Below are 22,809 nucleotides of genomic sequence, written 5' to 3'. Positions count from 1 at the left end.
CATCTCCATTTTCTTGTCAATATTTTCACTTTATTTTTGTCATTTTTCAAAAAGATAAGAACACTTTTATTCTTCTTTAGAAATTATTTATTTTTTGTTTAATTCCATTAAATAAAATGGGTGTACCAACCCCCACCACCCACTTCTGGCTACGCCACTGGCGTAACACAGTTGTAGTGGTGTGTAGACAATGTAGGAAATAAAAAGAAATATAAAGACTTATTTTAAAGCTAAAATTAAAAAGAAATGAATACTATTGGTGGTGTGTCTAGACATTTACGTAGATCCGGACATCGGCTAGATCTATGCATGTCCACAGAGGTCAATCTTGTCACTATGAAAAAAAGTATAACTTTAGAAATGAGTCATAACAAAAATGCAAGTAATGTTCTGAATGTTCGGCTTTAGACTGATAAATGACGAAGAAATCATAGCGTCGCCAATTATCTGACTACAGTACAGTAGATATATAAACCCAAATAATTGTTCTCAAAACTGAATAAAAAGAGCATTTATATAAAGTAAAAAAAAAATTGCATTATGCATTGGCTCAGTCATATAATTTAATATAAGATAATGAGACGAGGATTATAATAAATTCAAGAAAATCCACGTTGATTCATGACCAACTACACATCGCTAACCAAATGCGCATGCGCACAATCTCATGTCGATCTCGATATTTTAGGTATATTCATGAATTCATAGAAAACACATTTGAACAAAGGATAAAATCATTATCAATCGTAAAAAACCAAAAAACAATATGCAGTGTTTTTTTTATTACAATATTATTGGGCAAAGTGTGTATCGTGTCACCGGTGACAAAACGCACACCAACTAAATTTGGACCCGAAATCATGCCATTAATGCAATACAAATGGAATATTTTATTCTAAAACCATAAGTTAAAGTTTTAAATGGCTTGTTTTGTTGTTTGTTTTTAACCTTTATACTGCCAACGGGCCGATTGGGACAGATTTACGTTGTCATTACCGGCAAGTGGGCCGATTTACAACAAACGTGCATTTTATCTTGATTTTTATTAATTCTTAATTGATTTAACGAAAATTTGATAGTTAAAAATGCTTATTTGTAATGCATTTAAAAGTCCCTATTCCTCAAAGAACGGTGGTTCCGTGTTTACAAACTCATAGTGTCGGAATGTATTTATATGTACTTGATGAAATTGAACATCTATTAGTGCTAATGGGGTGCTTTTAAAAAACTAATATAAGCACAAACGCATGATGTCCGTTTCATTAAGATTTTTTGTATCAAATATTTTCTTACATACGTTTAAGTGTCTTGACTTTGAGTAGGGTTTACCTGTTAAGCTCTCTGTGTCATTACTGAAATTACTACCTACATGTAAATATGTAAAGGACATGTTTACGTACTGAAAATAAGTATATTTATACTATCCAATGTATAGTTTAAGTAAAGGAAAATGTATTATACCCACCTATATGCACGTTGTTAGGAATTAACTGATACCATAACCAAGGGACCGACCAGAGTACCACAAACTTAGCGTTACTTCCGAAGAACTTTAAAAAATGTTATTGTGTTGGAATCAGAGTCAATAAGAAACTTAAATTATAGTAGTGATTGTGAAAATACTTAAATCAAATCCTTCTAAGTTAGCTCAAACATCACATAATTAGGAGACAACAAACCTTCAAAACAGCATTTAAACTTGATTATACTACAAAAGTCAATCTGTTCTCTACTAATATGGGCCAGACTTTCAAGGGAACGCACAACACAGACAGGGGCTTATATATTTTCAATTGAAATAGAGGGGCTCACACAGTACCTAAATATATGTGGCAGGAAACAATTAGTGAATATTAAAAAGCTTACAATTTATCATGCGAGTACCTGGATTCGCATTATTTCTAAGGTGCATCTGACCTTTAAGATATGTATAGATACAGTATACTCAAAATGACGGATGAAGTTTTAAGAATGAGCACACTAAATTATTACTTTTGCGTGGTAAAAGATGTTACGTACGGTGTTTTCCCCCGGGGAGGAACTCATCGAACCTGTCAGAAGTGTTCCTACTACTAATTCTACAGTAGTAGACATGTTGGGTTCGCTTATCATGACGTCACAGCCAGTGGCCGTGGACCGGAAGTGACCCTTGGGTGTGACCGGAAGTGACCACTGACAATTCTAGACAATGACCATTGACCATTCTGACCATTGATCCGTCTGGACAATGCTCAGTTTGTATTTTTTTACCCTTTTGACCCTTCTGACCCCTAACCTTTACCACCCCCACTCTGTAGTGTATAAGTCCGATACGGACGACTTCAAATGGACCTGCCTGTTCATTAGCGTAGTCCTATGGATTCGAATCGTTAATTACAAAAAAGCACCCCTTCGTTAGCGTTGTCCTATAGATTTAAATGTGTCATTGGCAACAATTAAAATTTAATTTTTTTAATTGTGACCAATGAAATTCAAACGTGTGAGACCCAATCGCGTGTGGCCGGTGGGGGGGGGGATAAACACTCCGGACATGTGCGGACTTTCAGAAGAGAAAATGTAAAAACCTTAACCTCGAAGTTAGCTTTGCTTACTTGGCACCTGGTTTCCTCCGGTGTTGAACCCAAACTTCGAAGTATGCTCGCTTACTTGTAACCAGGGGCCCTCGTCGGTAAGGTTCAGATATGACGCTATTTTTGTTTTCTGTTGTAGAATGATTTCCCAGAACAGACTCACCCTGACTGAAAACTATATGAAACTGGTGAAAGCAACATCTATTAAAAATGTGATACCGTATCTAGAAGAAAGTGGTATCTTATCCGAAGAAATGGGCGAATGTATCGTGGATCTACCGACCGGAGCGGCGAGGGTGAGAGCTTTACTGGAACTCCTGCCCAGAAGAGGACCAAAGGGTTTTGATGTATATTAACATACATTAAAAGAACTAAAAAAGTGGAGGCGTACCCCTCGAAGTGGACGGTGGAATCGTTCTACTGATTCAAGATCCGGTGACACTAAACTTTCCACTCGGTCGGTGGAAGGTGTTGCAAAATAACGTGGATAAAATATTCAGTGAAGTGGAACGTATAAAGAACAATTGATTTAATACATGAGCGAACATTTAGGGGCAAACGTCTACGTCACGACTGGAGACGACAATTAGTATGTTGATATCAGACGTTACTGGATATTACCCAACGACAACCAAGTGAGCATGGAATTAGTTTGATATTTGATCAATATGATACATCCGACGTGATGAAAGTCATTCCGGACCTAGTGCCGGTTTTAAAGGAGGCACTTCGGTGTTATATGACGCATCAAAAAAGTAGAAGATGCCGCGTGTTGTTTTGAACGTAATCCAGACAGATTATTGTAATGTTATGAATAAATGTTTTATTTTCGTCTCGGGCTTCATGAATAACATCGCCATGATACATTTTTAATACTTATTGACAAAATCGACAACTATATATGTAGCTTCTTCGGGGTCGTCCAGGGTCCTGGTCACGCGCGTCATGGGTCGTCCTGCATATCTGTGTATTATATAAATATACAATGTTGTCCACACACGATGGAATCTTCTTCTTGTACAAGTACTGTGTTGAACGTCCAACTACTGCAATGTTTGTTCATAAAATTCAGGTAGGTGTGTTAAAAGGGTGGTTCTCCCGTTGGGTTATAGTATTCTCCTCTCGAATTGGCGTCTACTTACACGGCTACCTAGTGTGTGCAGGGGAGATTATCCGTATCCGTGTTTCCTACTAAAGCAAACAGAGTCTCTTGACAATCTGTTCCGCGCATACACCCCTTTAAATACGTGTCTGGTGACCGGTTGCTTCTTCAGTATGGCGTCACTGTCTGTCGTGTTCATTATGCACTGTAGTCAAACAACACTTGTCTGTTTCTATCTATTTCGATGACGTTGTCAAATTCGGCATACAATACGACGTTGCTGGTGGAGTGAAGGGCTTCCGAAAAATGAATCTAGTCTCAGGTTGCCTTGTTTTATCAGCTGAAATGCTCCCACTTACGACATGTCAGGTGTCAAATCAAAGGCGAATAATATGTATCCTTTGGCGTAATCTTTTCTCGTGATTGCGGTTCCTTCGTCCTGGTACATTTTGTGAGTGACAGCAGAACGACGACTCCAGTCATTTTCACGATATCAAAATGAAAATCATACTTTCTGTGTAACGAGCTTACACAGGATTTTAGACTGCGGTCCATTTGACTTGTAGTATAAATATGCACCGTGACTTCAATTGTTTTTCTTTTCATAGTCGCTTTCTAGTGTTTTGATTGGTCACTTTTTTGCGTTGCGCTTCGACGAGTCCTCTTTGTTTAAAAGAATCGAACTCCTTATCTTGGATTTTGGTTTGGTACAAGTTCAGTATCCTATCCGCGTGTTAGGGGTAATGTTCACTGCCTATTTTTGCGCGGCAGAAAAAACACTATCACTTGTTCCCGGTTTATTATATCATCGTTAAAAAAGTAGACATTATCGTTTCGTACGTGTTGACGTCCATTTTTTTAGTGTTTTCATTATGTGTTCATTTTTATACCCTGTTCATCACGTGATGTTTAGATTGATTTTCTGTTGTTCTATTTTTATCGTGTACATTCATAATTTAATTATCTCATTAACCTATACTCTATTGCCATACCTCAAATTGTTTTAAGTGTTTGTGTAGCTTGTTTTTTATAAATGTGTCTCTTTGTTTATTATTTGGTCTATCTTCTTTATTTTTATCGCCATTTTTTACGCCTGTATCACTGTTTAAGTGCTAGTGCGTCTCTTTGTTCTCATTTGGTCTATTTCCATTAGAATATCCATTATTTGTACAACTGGCTTGCTTATTTAGTATTATATTCATTGTTCTAAGTGTTACCCCTTTTTAAGAGGGTCCAACTGTTCATTTGTATTTTTCTCCATTGTTTTTAAGTGTTTGTGTAGTGGGTCAGATTCTATTTTTATGTGTCTCTTTGTTTTCATTAGGTCTATCTCCATTGTAATAAGTGTTTAGCGTGTCTTACTCCATAATTGTGTCTCTTGTTTTCATTTGGTGTATTTCCATCATAATATCCATTAGAATATTCTCCTTTTTGGCTTGTTTTGGTATTTACCTCCATTGTGTTTGTTTAGTGGGTCTATTTTTTACAACTTTTTGGTTTCAATAGGTCCATCTCCATCGTCGCCGACAAGAAAATAATTAAATCTTCTAACTATTATCAAATATTAAGGCCACCGAGGATCATTTTGTATAAGTAATGCGTATGTAAAAAGGACAAACTATTGAGGAAGTAAGCCAGAAAAATGACAAGTAAAATAGTACTATTCAAACTATTATTATGAAGACCTACACTACCCATCTAACCACCGACGACAACTTTCTATAAGTATTTAAAAAAATGACAAAAATTTTGAGGAAGTCAGGCAATGAGTAAACAAATAAGACCACTTTAAAATTATTGATATTTCAAAATAACTGACATTCAATGAGTATTGAGTAAATAGTTCAAATAAACCATTTATAAACATCCACTAAAAATAGAGGTTCCGTGGACAAAACTTTCAGTCATATAATTTAATATAAGATAATGAGACGAGGATTATAATAAATTCAAGAAAATCCACGTTGATTCATGACCAACTACACATCGCTAACCAAATGCGCATGCGCACAATCTCATGTCGATCTCGATATTTTAGGTATATTCATGAATTCATAGAAAACACATTTGAACAAAGGATAAAATCATTATCAATCGTAAAAAACCAAAAAAACAATATGCAGTGTTTTTTTTATTGCAATATTATTGGGCAAAGTGTGTATCGTGTCTCCGGTGACAAAACGCACACCAACTAAATTTGGACCCGAAATCATGCCATTAATGCAATACAAATGGAATATTTTATTCTAAAACCATAAGTTAAAGTTTTAAATGGCTTGTTTTGTTGTTTGTTTTTAACCTTTATACTGCCAACGGGCCGATTGGGACAGATTTACGTTGTCATTACCGTGAGTAAGTTGTGCTTCTCAAGGAACCACACAAGGCGATCATTGACCATTCGTTCCATTGTCTTGCAGACGCAGCTTGTCAATGCGATCGGGCGATAATTTGAAGGATCCGTATGATCTTTTTCTGGTTTTGGAATAGGGACTACTGAAGCCGTTTTCCAGATGGACGGAACGTTACCAGAAGTCCATATCTCGTTCATTAACGTAAGAAGTGTATGTAGAGATGGATCAGGAAGATGTTTCAAAAGTTGATAGTAAATATTATCTAGCCCACTAGCTGTATCGTGGGCTTTAGACAGTGACGATTTTAGTTCCTCTATAGAAATTTGAGAGTTGTAGCATTCAGCATTATTTGTTTATAGTTTAATTTTGTCTTTTCTGCAGATGATTTAATTTTTTGAAAATCCGGTTTGTAGTTAGTTGAGGATGAATGTTTAGCGAATGTTTCAGCTAGCTTATTGGCGATATCTTTTTCGGTGGTTAGAGTGGTATTACCAACTTTTAGGTGTTTCACTGAAGAATTCGATTTTTTTCCTTTTACTTTTCTAATAAAATTCCATACTTTATTGAGGGGAGTGTGAGATTTAATACTAGAAACAAGAGGTTCGTCTGGCTTGTTTACATGTACGTCGAGCTTTTGCTCGAAATATTCGAAATATTCGGAAGTTTGACAGATTTGCTGGTGTAGGATTTTTGTCAAACCGGCGATGGGCCTTGTTGCGTTCTTCGATCGCTTTGTCGCACTCATCAGTAAACCATGGTTTACTAGGCCTTTTTGGATTTGTCGAGGTTTTAGGTATTGTTTTATTAGCAATTGATGTCAGTCTTTCATTATTTTATGAAGAGACTTTGATCTTAATTTTAATATGTTCCTTGCATTAAATGTTCTTGCCGTGATGTGGCCCTGGTCGCCGAAACGGCAATAAACAACAACAATCAATCGTATTGGTCTCTCCCATCCACTTTCTTTGATTGAAGTAGGGGTGCGACTTCTTGGAGGACTATCTCAAACGTACTCCGATCAATAAGAAAATGACTTCTAAAATCCTTATTCGAAAACCTAGAAACAGCCTCCTCGGCGAAGTTTTGAATGCGTAGGACATGGTCCCTGGCCAACAAGGTTGTCAATAACTGAAGTAACATTTGATTTGCATCTATTATATTTTGAATCGCCATCATTTCTTTATCATCACTGAAAATATAGTTTATAATAGTTAATTCGTCCATGTTGTTATGGTAAACAACAAACCTCGAGTAACTCGGTAGAGTTTTTTGATTCGATTGCTACGCTCTTGGCGCATGTGTAATGAAACCAAAAAAAAAAAAAAAATAACCCCGAGTAAACCGATTTGGACGAATCGAAGTAGGCCCTAAATTTCTATTGACGAATTGTGCGATTTTGTAGTCAGAATGATAGCGAGTCGTTTCGCATGGGTTACCTGTTCGCGACGGGTCGTTTCACCCCGATTATGTTTTACTGTTTCATTAACAAAATATCACATTATTTATAAAATCATTTATAAAATATCATATCAGTTAAAAAATATATACTTCAATTATAATGCTTTTAATTATCATCCACTTTCTTTTTTTATTTTGACATCTTAATAGCAAATTGATTAATTAGTTTTATTATAAATGGTTATTATTTTAATTGGCTTGACAATTCGAAATTACAATTAGGATTTTGTTTAACAGTAAAATAGCTAGCTTCAATCAAGATGTTATAACAACAATATAACTGGTTTTATGCCACAATTGTCAATATAATTTAATTAGCCGTTAATTAATTGAATCGGATATTCATTAGAACTTTTTATTTATAATGTGTCAATTATTGGTAATTAAATTAAAGGAGGTATTGAATTTGTTATCACAATAATTATAGGTAATTAAAGAAATGATTCATATATGCTATAATTTAAAGTCAAGTCCTTAGCTTGGAAGTTGAGTTCAGTTAATCAAAATAAAAACAATTCCAAATCTTGTGTTTTCCTGAGCCGTCAAAGCCTAACAATTCAGAAGCATATATAAGGCAAGCCGTTCAAGATTTGCATTCATACTCTTTCATATCCATTATGTCAGATGTTTGTATCTCTTGTGACCAGGTGTTTAGTAAGTGGCAGCACGGAATTACGTGTGATGTATATGACCGATGGCAGCATTGCACTTGCAACACCGGTGTTAGCATTGACCAGTATAGACAAGCCCTTAGGTGCAGAACAATTATGAACTTCACTTGTGAATAATGCAGAGACCTACCAGAGCCCATGAACGCAGACCTTATTGGTGGGTTCGTCAAAGATATACAAGAAAGCAGCCTAGACACAGACAGTATTCATGACCAACCAGACCCAGACAGTATTCAAGACCAACCAGACCCAGACAGTACACATGACCAACCAGACCACGCCTTAGATGGTACCTTTGACATTTCATACTGAAATGTTCAGCACTACTCAGAACCACAGGAGGTGTAAGTATTTTATAAAATCATTTTTTTTTTTGCAAAAGATTGCAGTTATTAATATTGTGTTAGACATTGCAGTGACTATATTATGTATTGATAGTAAATAGTTATATTGTGTTACACTTAATGATTAATGTACCAGTTTTATTTGTTGACAATAGAATAATAAATAATTATATATCTTCTGTTTAACCAGGTGAGCGATTCAGGCTCTCTTGAGTTTCTAGTTTATAAAGTTTAAATGCCCCGTAATGACGTAACCGAAAAGATCATATCTGAATGGAGAGTTTTGCAAGAACAGATGGGTGGTTTGGCCTTGAAGTCCTACAATAGCATTGTATAATTGAAAATTTTAAATGCAATAGGTGAAGTATACGAGTATGAAATAATTGGAATTGATTTGCCTTTAAAATGCGGGGAATTGTGTTCGTGACGTTTATTTAATGGAGGGTGTTAGCCGAATTAATTGCATCTATACCTTTGTTGATAAACGGAAGTAGGAGAAATTAGCGATTTTCGTCATCTTGGCATTTAACACAAACTGTGTATAAGTAAATGCAAAATATTTCGGGCAAGTTCCGAATGATAAATCGTCAAGTATCGTGAATATTTCGGTTTCCGGATCTCTCTCTCTCTCTCTCTCTCTCTGATCATTAATCAAACCCATTTGTTAAGTAATTTCATTTTTAATTTCAATTACCAACTCATTTATTTATTAAATGGATGGATGATTTATGTATTAGTATTGCGATCCTTTATTGTTTCTGTAAAAAAGCATTGCTAAATACTAGAAAATGAACTTCTACTTTTCAAAGAAAGGTGAAATTTACTTAAACATGAATATAATATAGATAGGGTTACATATAGATATAATATATAATTAAAATTTTGTTTAATTGAGAATACAGTTTAAGTATTTGTTTATCCCGTTATTTCGACCTATTAATCACTGGAAAACGCGACATTATTCATCCCAAAAGATGTTTTAGTTGTAATTGTGATGAATTTCAAACAGTTAATATGTTTAACTTATTTTTTTTTGTCAATCAATGATTGACATCTCTTAATATTGAATAAGGGTAACAAAAAAATAACCGAACAGTAATCCGATAACCCATAATCAAGTCAAATCCAAAATAAATCTGACAAAATAGATATTTTATTACCGGAGTAGCTGGAACCGCAGTACTCCTGATTTGATACATGCATTTTAAACAAAATGATTAGTTAAATCTAGGTTTTTCAGCGCACCAAACCCCCTCTTCCATTAAGGCGTGAATATATCGGTGGTGATTAAAACATTTGCATGTTATAGTGTCTTAATAGGTAAATCAGTGGTCATATCAATATAAAGAATAATTTATAAATAACAATCATTACTCATTGTTTAAGAAGAAACTGAGTAATTTTCAACCAAGAACTAATGTATCCTAGATTCAAGAGTCTGTTACGCTGACACTTATGACGTTAAGGAAATCCTTGTAGTTAGTACTTGCTCTAGCGTAGCGAATCTATAGTGAATTATAAATACCATATACAGGCGATGAATGTATATTGCTGAAAAGGTAAGGAAAATGTCAAAAGTCACAAATCTTATTACTGACCACTGTTGTCGAATTAGAATTATGGGTAAAAAAAAAGATGCTAAACAAGCTTTTTCAGAAAAAAAAAAAAACAGATGCAGAATTCTGGACAGCCGAGAGTTGATAATCGACTTACAGTGCTAGGAAGGTATTCGATTTTGTATTAATTATATAAAGTATTGAAAAATCCATAGCAACTATAACATAAAAAATATACGTAAACTAATGTCCGGATGATAAACTACGGTAATAAAGCTAGATTGTTTGCTTTGTTATAAAGACTTTATGCACTATATTAAGTAGTAACAATTTTGCAAAATTCTTAAAATATTTCATAAATTAAAAATTGCTACATCGTTATTTTAAAGGTACTACTGACATTCATCGATATCATAAAAAAACTGCATATGAAAACACTAGCGAATGAATTTTATAATACGAATTTAAGAGAATTTAAACATAGCGCTGTGTTTTTTAGAAGTACATAAATGTCTTGGGTTAGAGAATTATTTGGAATTGCATATCGAAATTGCAAAATTGTTATTTAACATCTAATATAACAGGAAGCTCTTTTTAAAATACAACTACCTTTTTGAATTGATTTTAACGTGTTTAATATTTTCCCACAGTGGCAGGATTCGAAAGAGGAAGGGTTGTAATCATGCCAAAACACCTTTATTCCAAGTCATTAATTTCTGACATCTATATGTCTTGTTTTATTTTTCTGTTATGATGCTGTAGTCTTATATAGGGCATCTTCTTTGCTGTACATGTGTATAAAGTTGATTTGGGAGCAGGTGCAGCCTGCCCTGCGGAGTGAGGGATTCCACCTTGTTCATTTTTAGTGGGGATGTTGTCTCTTTGGCAAATTTACTATATATATTCTCGTTATATTCTAAGTATAACAATATTTGTTTATATATGACTCTTTTTTTTTCAGAAACATTTGTGATCGTGATATTTTTCGTGAGTGTACTATGCATTCTTGGACACATATTTGAAATATTCAAAGTACCATTTTCAAATACTTCATGTGATTGCTTCATGCATTTTAGAAAAAAATCCGTACCAAAGTATGCTGTTTGTCCTAAATTTGCTGGAAGAATAGGTAATCAAATGTTTATATATGCATCGTCGTGTGCTGTGGCTCTGATGAAAAATATGGAGGTAGAATTAACTGATGATTGCAGTCTTACTCAAATATTCAACCTTCACGCAAATATTGTTCCTCGATATTTGTTCTGGTCAAGATGTCGTTCTGTAAAAACAATGAAAGAAAGCCATGGTGCCAGGTTTGATAGGCGAATCGTAAACTTTATACCTAGAGAGTCTATAAGCTTCGTCACGTATTTACAATCCTATAAGTATTTTGAAAACGAACGAAATGCAATTTTGAAAGAATTCAGCTTTAAACAGCACATTCGAATGAAAGCTAAATTCATTTTTGAAAGAGTTACCACAGAATATAATAATGCCATTGATAGTAAATGGCAGTTTGTTGGAGTTCATGTCAGGAGGGGAGATAAAATAGATATTAGAAAGAACGATAAACGATCTGGAATTAAAGTTGCAACTAAAGAATATCTTTCAAAGGCTGTCGACTGGTACGAATCAATGTATACAAATGTATTCTTTGTAGTGATTTCTGATGATATGTTATGGACAAAGAAAAACATGCCTGGTAATATCAAAGTAAAATATATAGAAAATAATCCACCGGAAATTGATTTAGCAATTATAACAATGTGTGATCATTTCATCATGACTGTAGGGACGTTTGGTTGGTGGGCAGGATGGTTGATCGGAGGAAACGTTACTTACTTTAACAACCCTGCGGAAGACGACTCTGTTCTTAAAGAAGCCTTTGGAGACTATACAGATCATTTTCCGGATTACTGGGTTGGCTTGTAATATTACCATATTTTAAGAGGTAAAACTACTAAAATAAGTAAAGTTTCATAGAAAAGTTGAAAGATTGAACTTGAAGAATCCTCTTTAAAAGAAACGTTTTAAAACAGCATTGATGAAATTATTAAATTGTCTTCTTAAAAATAATGATAAAAATCACCTATAGGATTAACTAGCGTTTTGTTCGGGATGACCTTTTGCACTGTTCATACTTGCTGTAATATAAAATTATTTTGGACACATAATCACGAAATAGAAAAAAAATAGGTCATGAATGTGTAAAAGACCACCGATCAACGGAAAATATTCTTTATTCAAAGATGTTCTCACATATACAAGGCATATTACCTGTGACAATTATGATCCTTTAAGAAATAGCTAATGTGTATATACACCCAATAAAAAATATTTCGTAAGAAAAGTGCGGACAAAAAATTATGTATTTTTGTTAATTCATGCAAATATGCTTTAAAATGTGTTATGAATTAATAGTTCTTGTCAAGTTAGCGATTTCTTCCTCGTACTAGTGTTTTGCAAACCCTTTATGTTGGTAGTTGTTTATTTAATGAATATAAGATCAGAACATAAGACCAGGTGGTAAAATCGAACTATGTACATGTGGCAAATGTTGTGTAAAAATAATTGTGTACTTTGATATGGTTAAAAATTCTGGCAAATAATATTGGGCATCATTAACGCGACACTTAAGAATCCAACTTCTTGGCCTGAGAGTGAAAGTAAATGGCATATTGAAAGAAACATATTCGACTTTATTCTTAAGGTAAGAAAAAAGACAAACTAACAAGCTAGAAAAATGTAAAGTTTTCAAAAATGTTTCCCTTGTCAAATCATTTAAAAGGATCCAAACGTCTTGACCAATACACAATATTAGTGAACAAAGAATGTAAAGGTTTTGATAAATTTCCGTTCTACAAAAAAAAGGGTTTAATGGGTAAAAAATGTCTTTGCAAAACCGTGCCTATCAAACTTCAAAATTAGGCGAATTCAGTTTTGTTTTGCTTATTTCACAGTAATTATGACTGAAAGTATACTACATCCATATGATTTATGACTAACATTTACCATATGTTATGTTACAATAAACACGGTACACGGAAAGGACACAATACACGGTACAAGGTACACTGAATGCACACGGAACATGGAACGAACGAACACGTTTGTTGTTTTCAGTAGTTTTGTTTTACCTATTTTGTAACAGTGTTATATAGTTGTATACACTTATTAATGTATAATCAAAATTAAGAAAGATATATACATTTCACTACAACTCTTAAAGCCTGGGAAACACGCAAAAAATGTACTATGTACTATTAAACATGTACACACGGTCGGTTTCAGGGTTTTTGGGATTATGCTTGTTTTTGTTTTTGTCGTTTTTGTTAATAGCTATATTTTTGGCTAGTAAAAAAGTAACATGTTATTGGAATTTTTTAACACAGATCAAAGTGATAAAATTATCAATAATACAAAACCAGATTATAATTGTTCAATTTAAAGGCGAATGCTCTTACTAAAGTCTTTATAATTCTATTGATTTCTGAAATGATTATAATAGATCGACGATTGAGGGAAATCATACTTTTTTTTGGTAATAACATGGTGATATATACTGAAAAAAAATTACCCGATACAAAATCATTTTTTTATGTTTTAACCGATGACTCTATAGACATACGATGTTTTCGGACATTGACCTTTAATTGAATCATAGAATCTTTGTTCCCTTGATTACTCTTGCTACACTTCTATTTTCAAATTCCTGCTTCTTTTCTTGTTCTACTAATAATCCCTAATTAGCTTAATGTTTCTATATAAAATGGTTTAAATTTAAGGTTACATATAGGTTCAAAGGACTGGTTGTTTGATACATACTTTTTAAAATGTAACATAATTATCATATATGTTCACCAAGGTCACAGTAGAAAATAATTACTTCACCCTAATGTCAATATTGGCGAATGAGGTGTTTAGTGTCGTTGTTTGACTTTTTAGTTCATTTTGATTTGGTGTCATCGTTCTTTAACCGTGGATTTCATTCCTTTTTTCGGGATTTTCAGAGCTTACTTGAAGGTTTCACCGTATCTGCATTTTTTTCTATAAGTACTTATTTACTTATACCATATGTTGTTTTTGGGTTGTCTAAAAATATCGGCAATATAAATATGATTCTGTCATAACTGAATTGAATTAAAAACATGTTCTAGTTCTGTGTCTGTTTTCCATGTTTGGTCTTTGTCCCTGGATAACATTCTTTCGATTACCGCTATAACCTTGGTTCCCTTGATTACTCTTCCAGTGGTTGTTGTTTTTTTTAATGTTTATTGTTTTATGCGTTTTACATTTTTTTCTTTGAGATGAGTCGATTTTCAGCTTTTATGAATAGTTTCACACCATTTATTTTAGGGAATTGTACGATTTCTTTTTATGGTATGGATTTTGCCTAACATTGAAGACCATATGGTAACCAGTTGAAGTTAAATTGTTCTTTGCTTGGCATTTGGTGGATGACTATCTCATTGGCAATCATACCACATCATCGAAAACGAATCTCTGCGTAATATCCTTTCTAAAGGTCCCAAGTACCATGAACCACGCTCCATAAATTGGAATTATAACTTTAAAGTTCTTTTGGATGCCGCCGAGGACTATGCAAGAAAATGGATAAAACGAGAACAAGAAGACATTGATTCTCTGTCAGAGTAGTTAAAGGCCGTGAGGTCTTTAATTGTGATACGAATGAAAGTTTTAGGTACGTCAATGAGTGCCAAGATCTTTCGGAGTCCCTCATTTCAAGTTTATCATCAGACTAGAATAGCATTAAAATCTATGATTTTTCAACAGTGTATACTTTTATTCCCCATACTCAGTTAAAATCCCGACACAAATGCATTTTTTAGTTCCAAATCATCTTCCAAATAAACAGAAGAAGTTTTCAAAATACGAGAATTTTTGATCGACAACAGATTTGTCCAGGGTGGAGGACGCGTTTTTCAACAAGTGGTCAGCATTCCAATAGAAATAACTTGTGCTCTTCTACTTCCTGACCTATTGTTTCATTCTTATGAGACTTTATAGCTGATCTGATGCAAAAGAAGGAACATTATTAAAATAGATCCTTTAATCTCGCAATATGGATGACGTATTAACAATCCTAGTTTTGGGGATTTGATACATCAAATCTACCCCCAAATAACTTGAGATAAAGGATACTACAGACACTGTGAAGTCAGCCTCATATCTTGATCTACAGTTAGAGATCAATGGTAAAGAAAAACAATTTACCAAACAACGACAAACGTGGTGACGTGGTTCATTCCTTTATCTATGACAACATCCCTTCAGCACCTGCGTATGGAGTTTTCATATCACAACTCATACGTTAAGCCAGAGCTTGTCGTAACTATACAGACTTTATTGTATCGCCCTAGACATCTTACTATTAGGCTTCTGGAACAGGGTTATGTTGCTATAGGATTGAAGTCACCACTACAGATGTTTTATGGTAGTCATCATGATCCCGTCGATCATTACTCGGCCACTACGGTTATTAGTTTTGTGATGCAAATTGCATTAAAGCTTTGAATAGTTCCGGATGCACACCTGCACATGCCAGGGAGCAACAGCTTTTATCGGAGATGACAAGTATTACACAAAATTCCAGTTCATGATACAAAACTAATACTTAAGAAAATTCATTGATTAGATTTTGTCATTAATGTGTGATATTGTAGAAAGGACAAACAATTGTATTTGTATTCCTGTTTTGAAAACTTGTAAAAATGTAGATATAAACAAGTCACTGACCAATCTGGTATATTTGATTTCACTTATCAGATAAAACATGTAGATATAATCAATTACAAAGTAGACATGAAAGGTACAAGACAGAGATGAATATGCAAACGAGGGGAAACTCTGGCCAAACTAAGTTGCGAATACCAAAACGTGCCCCAACAAAGTGCAGGTCGTACATGACATACAACTTCAAAAAAACATACACAATGATATAAAATTATTATAAGTACTATTTCAGCCTGGTAAAAAGCATTTTCGCATTCTTTCAAGACACTCATATTGACAACAATTAAATTTATTAAAATTCACCATTCCTTCAAAGTTCTGAGCATTATCTTTGTGCTTTGTTGTGTATTAGTTTTATTAGTATTATTTTGTTTTTTCACTCTTTTTTTCTTGGCTTCATCAACAAAATTTAGATATTATGAAAAATATTCTCAAACTTCTTGTACCGCGCTAGAACTCTAACAATAGGCTTCTGGAACAGGGTTGTTTTGCTACAAGATTGAAGTCATCACTACAGAATCGTGGATCGTTGTGACGTATCCATCAACACCATGAAAACTGATTTATTCAACGGGTCATAGTTCACCTTTCCTCGTTTGTCTACCCCGGACTTGACTTTTTATGAGCAACTCGGTGGGTGTTTCTGGAAAAGCAGAGGACGCTTACCCTACCGGTGCACCTGGTCCATGCTCCCAGTTTTTAGTGGAGTCTGAGTTGCTCATTTACTTTTGTTACTTTGTATTCATGATTTTAGTTACTTTATGTTCTTTTTTGTGTATGTCTGTTTTCCATGTCTGGTCTTTGTCCCTGGATTACATTCTTTTGATTACCGCTATAACCTTGGTTCCCTTGATTACTCTCTCAAATGAAGCACTTTTTGTACATAGTCTATGGTCAGTCTTTATAAATTCAACTCTGTCGAAATCAAGATGGCCATGCTATAACATTTAGGAGTACGTCTCCCTACTATGCTTACAAACCATTTTGTAGTTCTTGCATGACTAACCTGAAAACCCAAATGTAGCCAACATGTTTGCATTTGATCAATCTGATTAAAAAAAAACGTGTCTTGTTACATATGTCTTAACAGATAGTGTTACTCACATGCGTGGGCAACTTATCCTTTATCAAGAAAAAATATTTAGATTATCAAAAGATTTGGTCACTAATCTTGCATCTGAAAACCAATCACAAACTTTTGAAATTCAAAACCATTCTTTAAAAATTTCTTTGAAACACTGATTTTTGACGCAACACACAAATTCCACAAGATTCCAAAATCCTTATTTGTCTTGTTAATCTATCATTTACAAAAGCTTTAAGTCTTATAACATAAACACGAAAAAACTTCAACTAATCCCCCCCCAAAAATAATATGATTTGAAAGCCCAAGAAAGCAAAACCGCATCATTTTATCGTGTCAAGAATACTATATTTCACTGTTTTTTGTTGTTGATTTTGTTGTTGTTGTTGTTGGTGTTTCGTTTTCGTTTTCGTTTTTGCTTTTTATAGTGTTTTGTAAAAGACATTGTTTTCAATTATTGCTGTTGATGATAAGAGAATTATGATAAGAGAATGCCAGAAAAGAATCTAAGTAACAATTCACTATGCCAAATAACAGAAAAAAATAAAATTATACATAACGAAATTATAAAACACTAACAGAAACATTCTGACATAAGCAACTGCACAAAAATTATAAATTATTACTTAAATGAATTATGTTATACGACGTTGTGTCAAAATTGTAAATGGTCACTATGTTGAAGTTAACGACGTTCATTGACTGTCCGAAGTATCAAGACACAGAAAGCGCTAACAGCGAACTTTTTATGAGTTCATTTACTGATATTTATTCTGACATTTAAACTGTACCAAGGAACTTTATATTTCAATCATATATAGTTGAAATTTTGTGGTTATTTGAGTTATGTTTTTGTTTCCTTTTCACTTATATCACTAGTTTAACGCTGTGATATTGATTTCTAAAGCTCTAGCAAGCACATACGGATCGTTTACATTTTTATATTGGTCTTTAAAAAAATTAAATGTAATAATCATTGCAACGAAACATACCACAACTACTCCAGTAAACTTTTTCTTTAAACCTAGCATTTTAAATTATGGAACATGTTCTGCTTCAGTGATTTCGATAGAATGACATTTTATCTACTATCGAGGGTAAAAGAAATAGTATACATTTGTCATATGCAAAAAGTAAACAATGCGTGAAGTATATTTAGTTAAGTGTCAGTCTTTGTAGAGTAATCATGAAAACCAAGGTTATAGCGGTAATCAAAAGAATGCAATCCAGGGACAAAAAACGGACATACACAACAAAGAACATAAATAAACTTAAATCATACATATAAAGCAACAGAAGCAAATGAGCAACTCAGACTCCACTGAAAACTGGGAGCATGGACCAGGTGCACCGGTAGGGCAAGCGTCCTCTGCTTTTCTAGAAGACGACAGAAGAAAGGGAAACAATGACACGTTGAACAAATCAGTTTTCATGGCCCAGAATCAGGCAGTGTTTGAAACATCGTATGACAAAAACTCATCATTTTGATGGTGTAATTTGACTATTTGCACCATCAGAATCAGAGACAAAAGACAATATTTTCCATGTCATGTTGATGCATTGAGTTGTAGTTTCATTGAAATATCACTGAAAATGAATATTTCAAGGGCAGATAACTCTGTCAAAAACTTCATTTTTCTAACATTCTATTGCCAAATTTCTGAGCAAAGCCAATGATGCATAATGCAGAGATCAAAATATGGTCTTCTGAAAATAGAGAAAGCATCCTTGAATGATATCACATTGTCAGATCCTGGGGATTTTTGACGTGCATGTTTCTGATTTTCCCATTTACCCGATTCGTACCAACACTTAATTATTGTAATTTTTATTCGTACATCATGTAAAATTATGTATTTTCTTTTATTTTATTACAAATTTAATAAAAACAAACTATCCTAAGTATTTTATTTCAAAATTTTCACAAAAACATTATTTCTGCAAGAGTACTTTACATCATAGTTAATAAAAATCTGAGACACTTCTCGGTTCCGTTAATCTGCGAGTTAATGCATCAAATTTGTTACACTTGAATGAAATATTAATGGAGTTTTTTCAGTTTCTCATTGTCCGTTTTTAGCTTTTTAATATCATTGTAAATTTAAGTTAAAATCGATACAGGTTGTTAATAAAAAATGTTTGTTCGATTCAACCCTATTATCGAACATACCAATGTAATATAACTATGTACTGGATTATTTAACTTCATAATAAACTATACAAACAATGTACAAACTATCAACTTCTACGTTCACAGCTGTAAAAGATGGTCTCTAGTCCTACCACGACACTTATTACACCCGCAGTGGTATTGATTCAATGTTGATCCTGAAAACTTCGAAAGCTCTGCTAGAAACCATCAATTCAACCGGTCTGTGCAACAAACATTGCGAGCGGTCATCGATCTCCAATTAGTTTCCGATCAGTCATCGATTTGTCAAAGAGTAATAAAGGATATTGAAGTAATCAAAAGAATGTAATCCAGGGACAAAAACCAGACATGGAAAACAGACATGCACAACAAAGAACATAAAGAAACTTAAATCATACATACAAAGTAACAAAAGCAAGTGAGCAACTCGGACTCCACTAAAAACTGTTATTACTATAAAAAACCGAAACCAAGGCAAGAAAAGAGAAAACTAAACAAATCATTATTTCATGGAAGTTACCATTGTAACTTGATTCATTGTCCATATATTGTTGTGCGAGTCGCATATGTATTAGGTCGGATAGAATTATTTACGATAATGTAATCATTTCAAGTCATTGGAAGGTCTAGGGGAGGTTTCTGAGATTTGGACCTCCTCTTGTTAAAACAATTGTTAACTTGTGTAAATTTGGGAAAAAAACAAATTATAGGTTGGAAAGAGTAATCAAGGGAACCAAGGTTATAGCGGTAATCAACAGAATGTAATCCAGGTACAAAGACTAGACATGGAAAAATGAGCCTAGCTGCTCATAAATAGTCAAGTCCTGGGTAGACAAACGAGGGGAGGAAAACCATGACCCGTTGAATAAATCAGTTTTCATGATGCTGATGAATACACCATGACGAATTCTCCTTTTTTTTTATCAATTTGCTGGATCGGAATATGAACCCGTTTTTAGAAATATCTGGATCTGCCCCTGCATGTGTTGTAAAGAAAATTGAAAGGAAGTTTTCAAATACTTGTTTGCAATTAATATACATTCATAGCCGGTTTGTCGTGCTGCTTGGTGTAATATTCTCTGACACCACCGGAAAAGGACCATGCAAATGCAAATTGTTAATTTTAATGTTATTTTTGAAACTGTGGTTAGATGAAACTCTCTTTCGGAAACAGCACTTTCCAATCTTTCATGGCAAATTGTTGTCAAAACTGCAAAAAAGAAAAAGAAAAGGCTTGTCTCAAATATTATCAGATGGAAAAGTTATTATATCATAATGAATAAACAGAAACGAACTATGACGAAAGTCGGGATTTAGATTTTGATGCAACTTTAAATGGACAAAGCAGGACATGCTAAAATTGTCATCTTGGATATTTTGTGAGACTTGAAATATTTTTAGTACTACATGTATCTTCTATGCAAGTGCAATCGTATTGATGCTGGTATTTTTCTGAGGCTCAGATGATAGACATTGCTCAAATATTTGGATAAAATATCAAAGTAGTCACATTATTTGTCTAAAAGACCTATAGTTCTTATCTAATTTATTATATTCTTTATTATACACAAAATTAACAAAACGCTATACAACATATAAGTTCAAATGACAGAGGTAATAAAGCAGACATGACATTTTTAACACATAAGTGTAAATTGATCATGTACATATAAATGCAATATAATTAACTGCCAAGGAGTTTAAGTGATAGTAGTACACAGGTAACAAGTGAACTCTGTTTTAAAGGAAGTCTCGTCAAATTTTAAAAGCTCTATAAATAAATTGTGCTCCTCTACTTGCTGATCTATTCCTTCACTCTTATGAGACTTTATAGCTTATCTGATCCGACAGGAAGAAAGAATATCGTTAAGCTAAATCATACGACCTCAGTTTCCGCTATATAGATGACGCATTATCTCTAAACAGTCCTAATTTTAGGGATTTGATACATCGCATCTACCCCAAAGAAATTGCGATAAAGGATACTACAGACACTGTGAAGTCAGCCTCATATCTTGACCTACACTTAGAAATCGATGGTAAAGGAAAACTATTGACCAAACTTTACGACGAACGTGATGACTTTTCATTCAGAATTGTAAACTTTCGTTTCATCTGTGGCAACATTCCTTCAGCACTTGCGTATGGAATGTTCATACCTCAACTCATACGTTATGCCAGAGCTTGCCGAAACTACGCAAATTTTTGTATCAAAACAAATAGGCTTCTGAAACAGGGTTATCTTGAAGTACAAGATTCGTCATCACTACAGAAGTTATATGGTCATCATCATGCACTCGTGGATCGTTACGGTATATCAAACTGCGCCATGAAAACTGATTTATTCAACTTGTCATAGTTTTCCTTTCCTCTTTCGTCTACCTCGGACTTGACTTTTTATGAGCAACTCGGCGGGTATTTCGATAAAAGCAGAGGATGCTTACCCTACCGGTGCACTGGTCCATGCTCCCAGAATTATTGGTGTTGCTCATTTGCTTTTGTTACATTGTATGTATGATTTTAGTTACTTTATGTTCTTTGTTGTGTATGTCTGTTTTCCATGTCTTGTCTATCCCTGGATTACAATCTTTGGATTACCGCTATAACCTTGGTTCCCTTGATTACTCTTATACATACACAATAGGCATATGCCTCGAAAATTCTTGTTAAAGAATTTTTTGTCGCGGTTCACGGCGTGCCGCTACTGCGCGCCATTTTGAAATTGTTTAAAAGGAACTATTATCTAAGCCAAATAAACATTTTATCTTAAAATTTAGATAAAAAAAACTCACAAACATTGTAAAGTAGAGGAAAAAAATATAACATATCTAAATAAATAATGAAACTTGGACAAACACACCTTGAACATATTTCCTTTTTTTGTCCATTCAGTTATACGTTGACTGTTTTCATTTGGGTATTCATTAGACAAAATTTGTTAATCCCGCGACCACCACCTGTTGATCTTACATTGACCTTTTTATTTATTGACCCATCAACGGAAATTAAAGCCATCAAAAGGGTCAACATCCACCAAGCTCCAGACCAGAATGTTGATTTCTACAGATCATCAAATAGGCAGAAAAAAAAACATATCGGGAAAGAGCAGATAGCAGCAGATAGTGCGACACCAAAGCCAGAACATATTTTTCTTCGTGATACATCCAGAACAAAAAAACTGGCTACCAACAATGTCTGGAACAAGGAAGTCTCAGAGTCATCAGAGATTGACGACGAAAATAACAATAGTTGACTAAACATCAAATAATAATAACGTGGGTAAGCAGAGCCAGAGATGGGTCCGATCACTTTCAATGTAATTGATTTAATTACAATTACTTTGTCTAAGAGTAATCAAGGGAACCAAAGTTATAGCGGAAATCAAAAGAATGTAATCCAGGGACAAAGACCAGACATGGAAAACAGACATACACAAAAAAGAACAAAATAAATAAAATCATACATACAAAGTAACTAAAGTAAATAAGCAAATCGGACTCCACTAAAAACCGGGAGCATTGACCAGGTGCACCGGTAGGGTAAGCGTCCTCTGCTTTTCTAGAAACACCCGCCGAGTTGCTCATAAAAAGTCAAGTCCGGGGTAGACAAACGAGGAGAGGTGAACTATGACCCGTTGAATAAATCAGTTTTCATGGTGCTGATGGATACATCATAACGATCAACGAGTTCATGATGACGACCATAAAACTTCTGTAGTGATGACTTTAATCTTGTAGCAACATAACCCTGTTCCAGAAGTCTATTTG

At 34.0% G+C, this 22,809-nt stretch overlaps 1 protein-coding gene across 4 annotated transcripts; it reads left to right on the top strand.

Moving 5' to 3' along the window:
• The first annotated feature begins 9,225 nt into the window (after positions 1 to 9,225).
• On the top strand, positions 9,226 to 15,767 carry LOC148596430 (galactoside alpha-(1,2)-fucosyltransferase 2-like). Of its 4 annotated transcripts, none has more exons than XR_015919256.1 (3): positions 9,226 to 9,309; positions 11,014 to 12,762; positions 14,409 to 15,767. XR_015919256.1 is itself a non-coding variant. In XM_088564548.1 (3 exons), the coding sequence occupies exons 1-2, from the start codon at positions 9,285 to 9,287 to the stop codon at positions 11,982 to 11,984; spliced, it is 996 nt and encodes a 331-aa protein (XP_088420674.1). In that variant the 5' UTR covers positions 9,226 to 9,284; the 3' UTR covers positions 11,985 to 12,003; positions 14,409 to 15,763. The 4 variants fall into 4 exon arrangements, 3 of the variants coding, with proteins under 3 accessions (XP_088420674.1, XP_088420675.1, XP_088420672.1); XM_088564548.1 differs by having other exon boundaries at positions 11,014 to 12,003; positions 14,409 to 15,763; XM_088564549.1 differs by lacking the exon at positions 14,409 to 15,767 and adding an exon at positions 13,013 to 14,400 and having other exon boundaries at positions 11,014 to 12,003.
• The last annotated feature ends 7,042 nt before the right edge of the window (positions 15,768 to 22,809 follow it).

Source organism: Perna viridis, unplaced genomic scaffold, assembly GCF_037379345.1.
Source record: "Perna viridis isolate PV_CMFRI_1.1 ecotype Kerala unplaced genomic scaffold, ASM3737934v1 SUPER_16.17, whole genome shotgun sequence".
NCBI lineage: Eukaryota > Metazoa > Mollusca > Bivalvia > Mytilida > Mytilidae > Perna > Perna viridis.
Note: the sequence above shows the minus strand (reverse complement) of the source record. Positions and strands in the feature narration are given on the sequence as shown.

Bases quoted from the DNA above. Each gene is read 5' to 3' on its own strand.
- LOC148596430 (XM_088564548.1), top strand. From the start codon at position 9,285: ATGAACTTCTACTTTTCAAAGAAAG. The intron at 9,310-11,013 runs GTGAAATTTACT...TTTTTTTTTCAG, and splicing joins CTTCTACTTTTCAAAGAAAG to AAACATTTGTGATCGTGATA.